This window comes from Stegodyphus dumicola, chromosome X1 (assembly GCF_044657685.1).
Source record: "Stegodyphus dumicola isolate Sdum_Otavi_A_Nest chromosome X1, ASM4465768v1".
Lineage (NCBI taxonomy): Eukaryota > Metazoa > Arthropoda > Arachnida > Araneae > Eresidae > Stegodyphus > Stegodyphus dumicola.
In genome coordinates, this window is record NC_140780.1 from 114263746 (window position 1) to 114278659 (window position 14914).

The window sequence follows — 14914 nt, forward strand, 5'->3', positions numbered from 1 at the left end:
AGTATCTATGTTTTAACATCTGTGTTGTTAAAGCAAGATTTATTTTAACTATTACAATAGATATATGTGTTTGTTGTTAGAGCAAGATTCATTAACTATTACAATAGATATAATATTACAATAGATGTGTGCTTTAGTATCTGTGTTATTGGTTTCTGAATTTTTTATTCAGATTGTTTACTTTGAGCTTTTAAATCTATTATAGCGGTTCGGTCTCGGTTGTTTTCAAACCTATTGAATTGTATACTTGATTTGTCGGTATAATGAATCGGCTGTATAAATTGAGATCCTTATTATCTTATTAAATTCCTCGCTTTCTTTTTTATTTCTTTGCTGTCTCTGTTGTGTCCTCGACAAATTGTGCGCAGGTTACGAGGGGAGGGGCATGAAGTAAAGAAAACCTTCTTTTGCAATTCCGAAAAGAGCTATCAAAACCCCTTCACTAAAGACAATGGATGACTTCTGTTCTGTGAGCTATGAAATAAAACGGAAGGAGCAATGGAAGAATCTTGACGAAAATACGCTATCGATCGCCTACTCGCGGGACGAAATGGCCGTCCTTCATATTCGTTCGAATGTTCTCTCGCTAAATTGTCTTTCGCTGAAGGTTACAGGAGGATGGACTACTATAATGCTTGCCTTTGCCGAACATAAAAGCATCCTAAATTATATCTGATGTTTCGTTCCTTAAAGCATGGTCTTTATTCATTTCTAATTGGCTTTGCGCTTGTTATGTCAAGATATTATCTTAACGTGGAACGAACACTAGTGGGCCGTGGTCTAGTTCGAAAAACGCATCTTAATTCTCACATTTTTGCTGGTAGTATTTAGTTTATGCAACTCGGTTTTATTTTATGTTGGAAAATTGTAATGTAATATGGTACGGAGAAGCTGAGAAACGAAAGCAATTTTCTGTAAATCCTTGGCATGTTTTCCTAACTAATTAAATAAAATTATTTGCTTTAGTATAAAGAATATCCCTTTGTTCTCTCATTGGATTCATTTTCGCATTATTAATGTAATTTTTCGTATTTTATCGGCTTAACATCAACTCGCATTTCTCGCAAGTATTGTGATAACCTGTTATTTCAGCTTCCTTTTTAAGTTAATTCTTTCTGGTGTATTTCAGATAGAAAAGATGATATTTTTTTATGCGTAATAAGTGAAAGCGTTAATCTAGTGGGTTTACGTTGATTGGTTGAAAAAATGGTCAGACACCATAATTCTGTCGATAGCTTTCTGACTTCATTGAAGACAGATTATTTTTGTTACTAGTTTTAGAAAATGCTGATTAATTGGTACAGATATTTTATTTTGGTTTTCAGAATATTAATCTGGAAATTCACTTTTTTGTTCGAGTATAAAATGTTTGCTATTTTCTCCTTGAATGTGAAATTTTCTTCTTGTTTGTGATTTTGCATTGCAACAGTCAGTGTAACATACAGTAGATAATTCAATGCGAAATAAATTAAACATTTTTTTCTGTTGCAGAAAAATCTAGAGTGCTTAAGAAATACTGTAATTCTGTTTTGAGTAGTTTAAAATCGACATTTTATTTTTATAATGTTTTAGACTAATAAACAGAGGGCATAATTCTAATCATTTTGAAAACGTGACCGATGAATGCATTGTTAGTAATTAAATTAAGGTTTTTCTGATTACTTCTGAGTATTTGCCTTGCACGTAAGATAATCGCATTTTTCGTTTGTATTATGAGCGATTTCTATCTCCTTTCTCTTAAAGTCAAATCTTTTCTTTTTAAGAATGTTAATAGTATGAAATTTTCAAAAAGTCGGGAAAAACATTGAATTTTCAAGCTGATAACCCGTTCTTTTCTGGCTTTCTAAATACCGATTTCCTTTCTGTTTCATTTTTTTTTTTTTTATGTTATTAACTCTCAGGGGTAAATCCTTTATCTAGTTTTTTTTTTTTTTTTTTGTGAATTTAATTAATATTTGTAATTAGCGATTCGTGAGTAATGCTAGGATACTGCATATAACAGTACATGTTGGACAATTTATAAATACTGGACAGTTCATAAACTGTGTTTTTAATAAAAAGACTATTGTTTTGATAACAAATTCGATCGCATCATCAATGCTATTGTATTACAGCTTGAAATCTATGGTAACGTCTATGATAATCATTTCCGTATTTTCTGACATAACACATTTTAGACAGTTAGTGTTGATCTAACCAGGTATTAAATCTCTAGCTGCATCGGTATGGGTTGTCTGAATAGTGTTTCAAAAAGGACAAAAATTGGTTAACTGCTTGAAAATTGCATAATTCACAGATTTCGAACAGCAAAATAGCTAGATAAATGATACAAACGTAGAAGAAATCTGAGTTGAGAGATCAGCCTCCTGACAACTTTGTATTTTAAAAATATCACGTGAAAAAGATTTTTATGAAAGTGAACGCGTTGTAAAATAAACCCGTGTTTTTGTGTGTAGAAAATATTAATTTTCTTTCGGGACGAAAGTGAAATAAAAAATTTCGCCGTGTCAAGTTTAGAAAGCGTGTGAGAGCGAAGCTTTGCATATTCGTTTGCAGAAAGCTTGGTCAGCATCACGCCAAATAGAAGAGCTTCTCATTGGTGGATTGCTGATCAGACAAATATGCCGTACAAAAGTAGTTTTATATAGAATCACATGGTATTAATATCTGGAGTATTTTTCTTTCGTGTGTTTCAGTAACCATTCCACACGCAGGTGCTAAGTTTGCCCATGGGTAATATATTAGAATTCTAATATTTTATTCCAGTTGTTTTGGGGGTAATGTCAACTTTCTCCCCCCCACACACATCCTTTCCCCCCTGGCTTGACCGGCCGACCAGAGGCAGTACCTCCTATAAATAATAATATAAATATTGGATTTACATACATCACATTTTAACTTTTTTAGCATACGATAACAGCAATATCCAGCTATATAAGTCAAAATAGGTACATCCAATTTTATGTCGTGTATATCACTATCTTCAACTGTTATTTCATCTATGAATGTTTGTACATCAGTGTCATCAAAAGTTTGTTCTTCAGTGTCTTTAAAATCAGATACATGAAGAGGAATATTTCCAAATTTTGAAGAATTTATTAGGGTTGGTAATGTACTCTGAAGTCTTAATTTACCCTCTATTTCATAAACCTGTCTGATAGAAATATTATGGTGAGCTCCAGCCAGTTGCCTGTACTTACCAAATCTAGCCTCTAACATATCTGTTTGTATTTTTCCAAGTAAAAGGTATTTAAAACCCAACTCATTTATACAATAGCTTGATATCTCAATTAAAGCATACGTTGTATGGTATACTGCAAAGTGAGTTTCTTTGGTTAGGCAACCAGAGGTTAAATTCAAATTTTTCCAACTATCTAGCCAATTCAAAAAGTTATTCATAAAAACATATTTTTCATCATTTTCTGCCACAGTGAAAGGTGTTTCAAATACATTATTTTTATGAACCCCTTTAAAAATAGATTTCACATTTACAATTGACCACCATGTGTTTATTATTTTAATAAAGTTTCCAGTTTCTTGGAAATTTATTATTTCTTTCTGCTGCCCAAAAGAAAATAATGCTTCAACAACATTATCATTAAAAATCTGCAATGCAAGCTTTACACTTTGTTTTTCTAAGTTAGTTGGATATAGAGCTTTTATTGTCAGACCATAAGCATACTTTAATAACTTACCAGTTTCAGATTCAAGTAATTTTTTAATACAAGAAAAAGATGCAGTTTCAATATGTGAAGCATCATCAAAACTTGGGAAAAACATACTCTGATTATTATTTTTTTGATTTATCCAGTTATTTCTAATGCATTTTAAAATATGCACTGTATCAATAATAAAAAACATTGGCCTAGATTTGTCAACAGGGTTTTGATAAACAATACTAACTTTAGGTGGTTCGGAAAACAGAGACATAGCCTTTTTATTAATCGAATTATTGTCAGTGACAATAGCAATAATTTTAAACCCAATATTTTCTAATCCCACAACAATTTTTTTAATATAAATATACAAATTATCCGCACTAAGTGTTTTCACCGGCAAAATATGTACAACATCCTTATAAACAGATAATAGGCTGCGAATCATGAAAACATATGCACTAGATGCAGCATTTTTGCAATTATATGCCATTCCACACAAATTACCACCTTTATAATCAAATGCTTGATTTAGATGAATTTCATCAATCATTAAAATAACAAGCAGATCTTTTTCTGATAGTTCTTGAAATTTAAATTTTATGTAGCTTAGGAACTTTTGGTTGTATTGTTCATTTATTGGATATATATTAAAATCTGAAAAATTTTCTGAATGGTCCGTGGATGAGGCATAATAATATTTTCTGAATTTCGAATAAAATTATATGCATGTGGTGAAATTGTGTGAAGTAAAGTGGAAAATATTAGAAAGTCTGCAGAATACCTATATTGTTGTTTTTCTGAATTCAAGTTTGATAGTTGCTCAACGAGAAAATTTATTTCATTGTTTTTATGTGGAATTTTCTCTTTTAAAATTGTCATTAATTCATTTACAATTTGTAAATAATTTTGAATACTGTCTTCAGATGAATCATTTGAGGCAAATAGGTCTAATTTCTCTAAAATTCTTAAAAGATCTTTAAGGTTGTTAATTTTTGATGGGATTACATATTGCTTCAGTGATTTAATAGGTATATTTCTAATTGCTACAGATATATTTAAATTACAATCAATCAATAATGATTTTAGAATTCTTGGATGATTGTCATTAGAAATATTAAGAATCATAGTATGTATAGGCCTGTGTATAACTATCCAGTTATCTGGTAAATTCACAGTATTAAAACAAATTTTTAGTTCATCTAAATTATAAAACATTTGTTTTCGTTCATACTCTTCCTTTTCAGCTAAGCTACAGGCTAAGGCTTTTTCGAGTGCATCTTGTTCTCTTTTGAGTCTTTTATGCTCTGGTGATTCCCTTGATGAAACACTGGAACTAAGATGACTCGGACCATCAGGAAACAGACTTGGAATTGCACCATTCTTTGAACGAGGATATGACAATGGTATAATGATCTTCTTTCCAGTTTTCTCATCAAAGAATTCAGTTTGCCTCAGAACATCCTCTTGCTTGAAGTGAAGTTCACACACCTTTTAATATGAAAAAGAACAAATAAATAAACATGTATCAAAAGGTTAAACAATTATAAAATCGTAAGCATTCGCCATCCTTTAAATACATGCACAGTCTAATAAGGGTTTTATTGTATTTTTATTTAATCATGGCAAAGCACTCAAGAGCTATCTGCTTAAGGGAAGGGTTACCGTTGTGGAAAACGTTCATCATTTAATTTCTTTAAAAATAATACAGGGCAATAATGTTTGGATGGTAACAATTTGAAGAGATATAGCCATTTAAAGTGCACAACGCAAAAAAGTGATGCAGCCATTTAGAGTGAATAATGCAAAATCTTAAAACAAAACTATTAACTCTTTTGGGCTAAAAAGAGCCATGGATGCTGTCATAAAGTTTTCAAAAGTGCAAATAATTAGCACATGTTTGTTGTCATATGTCAAATGCATATAACATAAGTAATATTTAATTGATACATCCTCAGGTAACATACAATTGCTCATGTATATATAATTGCTACATCCTAAATATTTCTTTCTTCAGTTATTTGAAAACAACACTTGGTTATGGAATTACATTCAAAATGGTGATAATACAGTTATAAAAAGAATAAGATTAACCATCAGTTGATGGATAAGAATAAGATTAACCACATTCATTCGTACCATTCAAATATAAAGTTACTGGCTCTTTTTCTAAACATTTTTACAAATGATATGTTCACAACCAGAAGTACAAATTTACTTGTGTGCCTATGAATGTTTATATTTAAGAGCATAAAACATCATTAGTCATTAAAAAAATTCATTTTTCTTGAATTATTGAAAACATGTATAAGTGCTAAAATATGATACACAAAGAAAAAAACAAGAATTTGTATATTTAACAGTTTATTTGCAGTAATTAAATATTTTAGGCTATTCTTATGTAATTTTGGAGTGAAATATTCACATTCATCAATCGTGTTTGACATTATATTACTGTGGAAGGCTCACTAGATTGCTTATTTTCCATATAATTTTCTTAACTTTTTTCAAAAATTTTAAAAGTTATATAACTTATTAATACAATGAAACATTTTCATATTCCACTGCAACAAGTATAAATAAACAAAACCCCTTATATAAGTGTTTTTAGATAAGAAATTAATGTAAATTTCAAGCCCACAAGAACTTACTGCCAGTAGCAAGTGAACCACTGTAACAAGATAGGTGTTATTGGCATAAGAAACTCGTACTTTTATAGATGTGTGTGTGCATGAAACAATTTAATAGGCTAATTAGGATTTATGCTAACATGTAATGAAAACTAGTAAGCTTACAATCTTAGGCAATATTATTTGAACAAGACAGTTTAATTTAAACACCTTGTAACTTATTCCAGAAATTAAAATAATTACTGTCAAAACTAGTCCATTTATACGATTGTTTTCTTTTACATATATTTCATAATTTTTTTAAGGATTTTAGAATTATTAAAGTTTAGAACATTGCATAATTAGCATTAATTTCCTGTTCACATGAGTTACGAGCAAAATGCATTCTCAAATGCTCCTAGCATATAATAAAGGGGCATTGCATACATTCAGTTTTAAAAAGAAAAAAAAAAAAGAAAAAGAAAATAGGTGGAACGAGACTTATCTAAATCAAAAGAAATAGTATACCCAAACAGTTAAATACTTATATCTAAAACAACTTTAAATTAACGGCTTTAAAATTACGACTTGAAGCATTTTATATTTATCTACTTAAAGTTATAATATGAACTTTATAAGGTTGGTGGATTTTCTATTGACTAGTTATTGAGAAAAGGGTCCATTTTATAATCACTTTAAAATTCAGTATAAGCTCTGTATAACATAAATTCCTGAAAGATTAATCAATCCCAAATCAATGTGCGTGTTATAAAGATCCCGACGCCGAAAATATAAATTACTGAAAGAATTCATTAATAATACTCATTCATAATGGGATAAGAGAAATTTCTGCCTAGTAAATAAATATATAACTATGCTTGTATAGAAAGTAATTAAAACTTCGTTTTATTTTCTATGGTTGAATGCAATGGAACTTTAGTAAATTATTTCCCTTGCATTGAGAATTTTTTGTTTTCGCATTTTCAAGTCATGTTTCTTTCAATGACATTAATCTTTCAGGAATTTTCTAATTTAAAAATGAAATGCATGCTTACCTTTGAATGTTTCGTAGGCTTGAATCCATCTTTTCGTTTGCAGTTCCAAATCCATTGTTTTCTCAGTTGTTCTTCCGTAGGAAAACTAAATACAGCCACCTTCGGGCCATTCTTATAATTTCCTTTGCATGTTGCAACACAGCATTTATGTGGCATAATAAAAAATAAATAAAGTAATTTAAATGAAAAATGTTCTATTAGAGCACACTACACTTTCAAACAACAGTCAGTTCACTACGCTACGACACCGAAGTATATTCTTTCATTCTTTGCCACGAGGAAGATGGTAGGAATGACGACTTAGATGACGTCAGACCGTTCAAGCAACCCTAGAGGCTTGGCTTCGTATATAGGAGGTACTGCCAGAGGCAGGCTGGTTAACGCCACGAAACTTATGTAACTCATATGTGCCTGATTATGCACCAGGCAGTTGAATAGACTAGCTGCATGATGTTTTCATAGTTCTTCTGATGTGCAATATGAATTTGCGTCAGTTTCTCGCAAAGCCTCCACAAAATCAGCCGCTCCTTGTAGGCAGATAGCCTTAGTGTCCACTTTGTTGTAATTAAATAAACTTAGCTTTATCACCTGAAACTGAGAAAAAGCAGATTGATGAATCCAACGCTCTACTTTGATAATGCTTTTATTTTTATTATTCCTATGGAAACATTTTATATACATTTCTATTAACATATCTGATATTACTGCGGGAGATTGTAATGTTGTATATACATTTTCGAACAATAATTTTCTGTTGATCGTCATTCAATTGGTAATATAATCGGTATTTTGTCGCGTTCAGAAACATCGTAGAGAAACACTTCGTACGGATTGTCACACAGTCCTTGTATCGGGAGAAGCGAGGTCGTGCAGTGCTGAAATGTTCCTTTGATCGAATTTAAGAAAATAATAATCTTAAAAATTAACCATCAGAGGGGGAGAAAAATATTGGTTTCAAGAATTTAAACAATTTTCAATTCAGTTTCAAGAATTTAAACATACAATAATACCCCTCTTTTTCCATTTTAGAAAATTATATCTTTGAACTAATAACTACAATTTATTCGTTTATTTTTTTTTAACTCTCAGTAATGCAACCTTTATTTAAGGAGGGGAGAGTTATTATAACAGTTGGATCTCCTTTGTGTTGAAGAAGTTACAATTGTAGCAGTACTGATTTATCGGCATATTTAATAACTATGTTATCAGTAATTAAAGTAATTTGTTAGCTAATGTGCTAATGAAGCCTGGTCCTATAGTGTTCTTAGTAACAATTCTGAATTTAAAACTCACTCGTGTGATGTTTAATTACGCAAAATTTTGCTTAAGAAACAGTCTTTCAGTTTTCAAGCATTGTAAGGTAGTTATCTGAAAGTAAACTCTTAGCTTTTAATTTTGTATGATGACTTGTCTAATGTCTTGCAGTTTAACCTTATTAAATAGGAATTCTGATTAGAGAATATCATATTAAAATCATTCATGATATCAGGATTTTTTTTTTCTTTCAGATGTGTTTAAAATCGTTGCGCATCATGCTTTTCAAATTAACAGGATTGCACGCACTCGGCTTTAGCATTCCTTTTGGTAATTTACATTCCATTAAACCGGATTAAACGCTTTCCTTAGAAGCTTTTATGAACTTTGTAGCTGCCTAGCGACCTTTCGGAAAGAGAGTTTTTTAATGTTACATCCGAGATCATTTCTACATATCACAACACGGCTAAGTTTACGCGTTTTATGGTGTTTTTTGTCATCTTTTATTTTTCATTCAATTTCTTAGAGTCATCCCCGCATGTGTGCTTGTAAGATAATATTTTTAATTTATACGAACATGTAAGATTTAAATTAGATTCAAGTTTTATTTATTTCACTGAAAATTGATCGCGTTATTATAAATTCACTTCATGTTTAGAAAGCAGCTAAGTATGTGATTTTAGCATAGCAGTCATAGCATATCTTTAGCTTAGCCTAGCAGTGTGTTACCTAGCAACAGAGCAATCTGTGTTTCAAGAGAAGGATGCAGGCAACGTAATGCGATATAAGCACTAAATCCGTAGATCTTTCAGACAACAGCATTTCAAATAACACTAGCAATAGTGGTTCGTCAATAGTATTCCGCTCACGTGACCTGAGCTGCTGTGTTGATTGGCTGTGGGAGAAAAGCTTAGCGATTGACGCAATATTCAAAAATATGAAAGTCTTCCTTCTTAAATTTTTAAATGTGTTTGATTAATATCACTTCTCAAATTCAGAATTATTCTTTATTCTTTAACTCAATTTTCAAAATAAAATTATTCTTTAACTCAAATTTCAAAATAAAATTTAGTGTCCGATATTTTGATGATAATAGTAACTTTTCCAGCAGAAGATAATATACGACTTTTAATTTTTACTCTCAGAATTTACCTGTTTGAGAAATTCTCATAGTTGCATTAAATTTTTAAACCTTTTTGATGATGTAGGGATAGATGCTTTTGGTCTAAGTGCTGTGTAATTACCACGTCGTTGATGGGGAGTGTTGGTTAAGGATAGAGGGAGACTCTCTGAGCCGTACAATTTGGAAGGGAAGCCGAATGAATTGGAGACATGGGATTAATATTGCTGAGAGCTGCTGAGCAAACAAGTTAAATAGTAATGTAGGATGGGGGATGAAAGCGAAAATAATAATTAAATGTGTAGTTAATAAAAATTAGTTCACTTTTATAAATTAACTGTTATAAGTAAATATTCGTTATTATATAACAAAACAGAAAACTTCACAATTTTCGAGACCCGCACACTCTCGGAACAACTGTTGTAAAAGTTTTAATGACAGGGCACGTCTTTCAACCCTTGCTACTTGCTTGTTTGATTATATGTGCGTATCCTGCCAAATATATTTCATATAAAAAGGAATTAAATTTCCACTACTGCCAAATATATTTCATATAAAAGGAATTAAATTTCCACCAGCTGCTCATTTATTTTAAACTCTTCAGTATTCTGTTTCCCCCTAAAGCTACGGAAGTTTCGTATTTTTTCGACTGAAACTGTACTTTGCGGTTTGTGAAAGCTAGTTACTTCATGCTATTGACCTGGTAGCACAGAAGTCTAATTTACTATAGTTTACAGTTAATTCGTTAAATTATTTAAGATAATCGATAGAACGTGTGGGAAGGGGCTGGAAGCAGAAATCCATCTATCAAGAAGTTAAGTTCAATAGTATGTTACTGTTTGTAGGCGTAAGTTATTCTAATTTCTTCGAATTAATTCAAAACTCGCGGCTTAACGACTATGTCGTTATTGAAATTATCCAAGAACATTTTTCGGTAACTTTACTTTGAAGATACAAGACCTTATTACAATTAGGTTCCTCTTATTTTTCGATATTAATGTAGAAATGCTGTATCTGCTGAATGACCTCGAAGCATTTTCTCTTTCAGAAAATGCAGTCTTTTAAACCTAATATTTTATTCAAACAAACGTTTGATATGCCTGAACACTTGGATACGTATGTACGTGAATATAGGACTCATTTTCAAAATTTCATCATAAGCCTCCAGTTCATCATCATTATCATCAGTACCGAATTTCATAACTCTCCAGTTTCAAGTAATTCATCATTAATCTCCAGTTCCATACATAAGGAGAAAAGATCAGCGTTCTCCCCACATAAGAGACATTTTTCTATTATATGGAGAGAGAGCTCTTTATAAACAGTCCTTTTTGCTTTAGAGCGAAAGAGTTCAGTGATTCAGAACTGCTAGAATTCAATAGTTATGCTTTGAGCATTCATGCATGCATTTATTCTTGTAATTTAACGTCTTGCTTTTCACGTCTTTTGACCATCTGAAAACTTGACATTTTGTTGCTTTCGTTTTATTCAGTAATTTAATTTTGCTGTTTGTCTTCGACGCATATAATAATCTTTGCGTACTTCATGCACTGATAAGGAAAATTTTCTTTAGATACTTTAAAAATGCAGCTAAAATTTAATCATGTAGTTTTTTTTAAACTAAATGTATGATTTACAACAAACAACAACAAGTCGGGGAAACCTACCCTTGTTGACAACGTAGACCAAAAGCCATATAAAACTGACTACATGCAACTTTAAAATATAGTATACTATACATTACTATATAGACATGGGTAAAGCTTTTCCTTCATTTAGGAAGGAGACTTTTTTCTGAGTAGGACATTTCAAGGACTATTATCTAAACTATATACACTTACAAAACATCGAGCTAATATACAGATGACATCACCTTTAGCCATGTTCCAGATCACTTACATGATTATTCTCACCAAGAATTTTGCTTTTCATTCAAGATGAATTTTGCTTTATCCAATAATGTTTAGAAGTTGTATTATCTTCTGAACTTACTCTACTTTCGGTGGAAACATTTTACACATTATAATGTGAGAAGGAGGGAAGGAAAAAAAAAAAAAAAAAAAAAAAGCTCCGAGGTCAGAAACTTAAAATCTACTCATATTTTGCAACGTTTAATTACATTTCTTTATCAAAATTCAGATTCTCTGTTCTGAAATGCTGTGCAGTTTTTTTTTTTTTTTAAGTTGTAAATGATGTGTTTACTTATCATATCTTTGAGTAAATCTATGTGCCCTTCCTGCTCACTTTCTTTATCATTTTGTTTCCTTTTATCCCATCATTGAGTTACGAACTTTTAATAGATCATGTAGATATGACGAAGCTGCAACTTCATTGATTGTACATATTTTGTTAATGTGAAAAATACAGTTTCTGAAAATGAGCTGCCAAAAGTTACAGTGGCGGGGGTGGGGATTGCTAGGAGCTACAATTTTAAGGCAATAAAGGTCGCTGAATAGATAGTTACCGTTTATTTGACAAGAAACTTGCAAGTTTAAAGAGAATCCCGCCTTATGGGGGGGGTAAGTTTTCGTACGTTTCTTTTGTAATCGATAGAACGTGTGGGAAAGGGCTGGAAGAAGAAATCCATCTATCAAGAAGTTAAGTTCAACAAATACCCGATTCCAGCAATTCTCTCCCCTCATTCTGCAGTGTATGAATTGAATAAATATCGAAAAATTCCACACGCCCAGAACAATCAAAGTCTGTTACTTATTTTTATCTTTATGCTGCCATTTCGGTCATCGAATCGGAATTATTTCTTTCCTCCTCCCCACACACAAACTAGAGAAAAACATTCTGTTATTTTTAAGCTTTCACATTCCTTGTTTGTTCTCTTTAGATGCGACTGAGAAACTCAGGATGTTTATTCTCACAACGCTTGGTTTGTTCCTGTTCCCCTCCCACCTTCCCCTCTTCAATGCTCATTATAAGATCAACGTGAAACTTTTTTTTTTTCTTGCAAGCATCTGAAAATCAAAGGGTAGTTTTACGAAAAAAATAAAGCTACACTTTTTTCGTCTGTTCCGCACTTACCTTTTTTGTTAACTATTGCTTAGATGTTGAAGTGGTATTCGTTAAATTATTTAAGAAATGTCCAATATTCTTCTTCTCTACGATTTTTGTGAAATTCATCTTATCACTTAATTAGCACAGTTTCTCTTTTAGTGGTCGAATATCTGATATATGCAGATTCTGATTAATCTGCAGCTACTGAGCTTGTCTTGTGAAAGTTGATTGACAGTGAAGCTTGTTGTAGCCCTATTTTGTATATTAAATGGAATCAATTTAAATAATATCCCTTCAGCAGATTCTCATTGCTTGAGCACACAGTTTACCCTTCAGTTAGGCGGAGGTTATGGGTGTACTAGTTTCTGATCCGTATCTATTTCTTCCCGTTTAAAAAAATATTAGTATTTTGCTCTATCCGTGGCAACATAAACTGTAGATTAGAGAGCGTGTTTTGTATATTATACATATTATAGGGTGTATTCTTGCAAGAAAATAAGCTAATTTTTTATCTATAGGTCGAAAAAAAAAGTGTATTAGTAGCAGCGCAGCGGCATTAAGCGGCTTTATCAAGACTAGCACAGTCGATACAGTTGTTGCGTGGTATGCACTAATGAATCATTATATCACCTACCAGCTGCCAAGTGGTAAAGTAGCTGAACACTAGAATCCTAGTGAACGGGCTGGATCATGGAAGTTTTAATCGGTTTCCCCGTGGGTATACGAGCCAGTTTTCCTTAGAAAATCCTCCGCGAAGGCTATTCGTCCCCTTAGGTATATAGGCCTCAAGTGCTTTGCTGTAATCGAATAAACCAAACCAAAAAACAATCATTCTATTTTCATAAAAGTTTTACGGCGTGCAATATTTATAGCATCCGTATTCTTAATAGAACCGCGAAAAATCTTTGCGTTAAAGTAATCTGTAGCAATTTAATTTTTTTCTTCGTGCCTTTTGCTGTGTTTACTGGGAGTATTTCCTGCATAACTAGATACACTTCGCTGGCAACCTAAATAACTTAAGCTAAATATTATGAAAAACAACCGAAAAAAATGGGCAATACTGTTCAATTTTCTGTCTTGTCAAGCTGCTTAGTTGGAATTTTTCAATGTTGTGTAGCGTTTCAAGGATATGTTCCGGGTGGTAGGACGGAACTTAGACTTTTGTCAGATTTCGAATATACGTCTATCGAATTCGAAGCAATTTGAGATATATACCACTTTTTCAAGAGAAAATAATTTTGCGTAAAAAAATTACACAAAATTAAAAGTTATCGTTACTTTTTTTTAAAAGTTAGTGACAAATCGCTACATCACTTTAGCATAAATTTCATTAAATTGAGAAAATTTTTAATCTTTGGTAGACTGCATTGTCTTGCGTTAAAGTTTCACTTCATGGCATAATCTGCAAGAAGTTATGACGTTGTTATCTAACTTATAACATCGCTGCACATTTTATTTAGAAATGTCTTAAAATATATAAATTGCTTGCCATTGGATAAAACTTTCCTTGTCAATAAATCTCTAGTTCTTGGGATATGTGTGTGGTGTGTGTTGCACATCTTTACTGCCTCTTTTCTTTCAAAATTGATGATCACACATAAAGCTTGTGAGATGTTTAATATAACATAAGAAATAAATATTTTCGTTGCTCTTAAGTTTGAACGCCCATTCCTAATAAATGATCCTACCTCATTTAACGAAAGAGAAAAGACTACTAATTGCATTTCCCACTGTGATAGACCACCATGATTTCATTTCGCTAATGAAAACCTTTTTACCCTTGGTAGTGAGCGACTTTACTTTTAGGGTGATTGTTTATTATCTCGCTCTCTGCACTGCCGTCACCTCCATGACGTCATTCAGGAAAGCAATTATAGCAAGACCGCTTGTAGTATCAGACAGGAAACGGAAATCTATGAAAACTTAGAACCTAGCCCAGAAGAATGGCTTGAACTCTTCAGTCACGTATAATTCGTCATAAGATTCTAACCTTTGTTTAAAATCATTAGTAAACTTTCTTCATAGTTCAAAGTTTTAGAAATATAATAATAATAATGATAAGTCTTCATAAAAATGTAACAACTAAATGAATAAGTCGAGGAAAAACAATATGTGTCCCTTGAACGCTGGTGTGATTGACAAATGCATATTATCTTAGGAGTTTCTTATACAATGGAATTAAAATTCCACAGCGAGAGTCACTTACAGCATTTA

At 31.8% G+C, this 14914-nt stretch overlaps 2 protein-coding genes across 6 annotated transcripts in view; one reads left to right on the top strand and one right to left on the bottom strand.

Moving 5' to 3' along the window:
* LOC118198679 (uncharacterized) overlaps positions 1-14914 on the top strand; it is a 358828-nt gene that overhangs the window by 240117 nt on the left and 103797 nt on the right. The window lies entirely within an intron of this gene.
* LOC146993243 (uncharacterized) lies at positions 4293-7610 on the bottom strand. Its single transcript, XM_085807555.1, has 2 exons — positions 7321-7610; positions 4293-5147 (listed from the first exon to the last, which is right to left on the bottom strand). Exons 1-2 carry the CDS (start codon positions 7474-7476, stop codon positions 4293-4295), a joined length of 1011 nt encoding a protein of 336 aa, XP_085663681.1. The 5' UTR covers positions 7477-7610.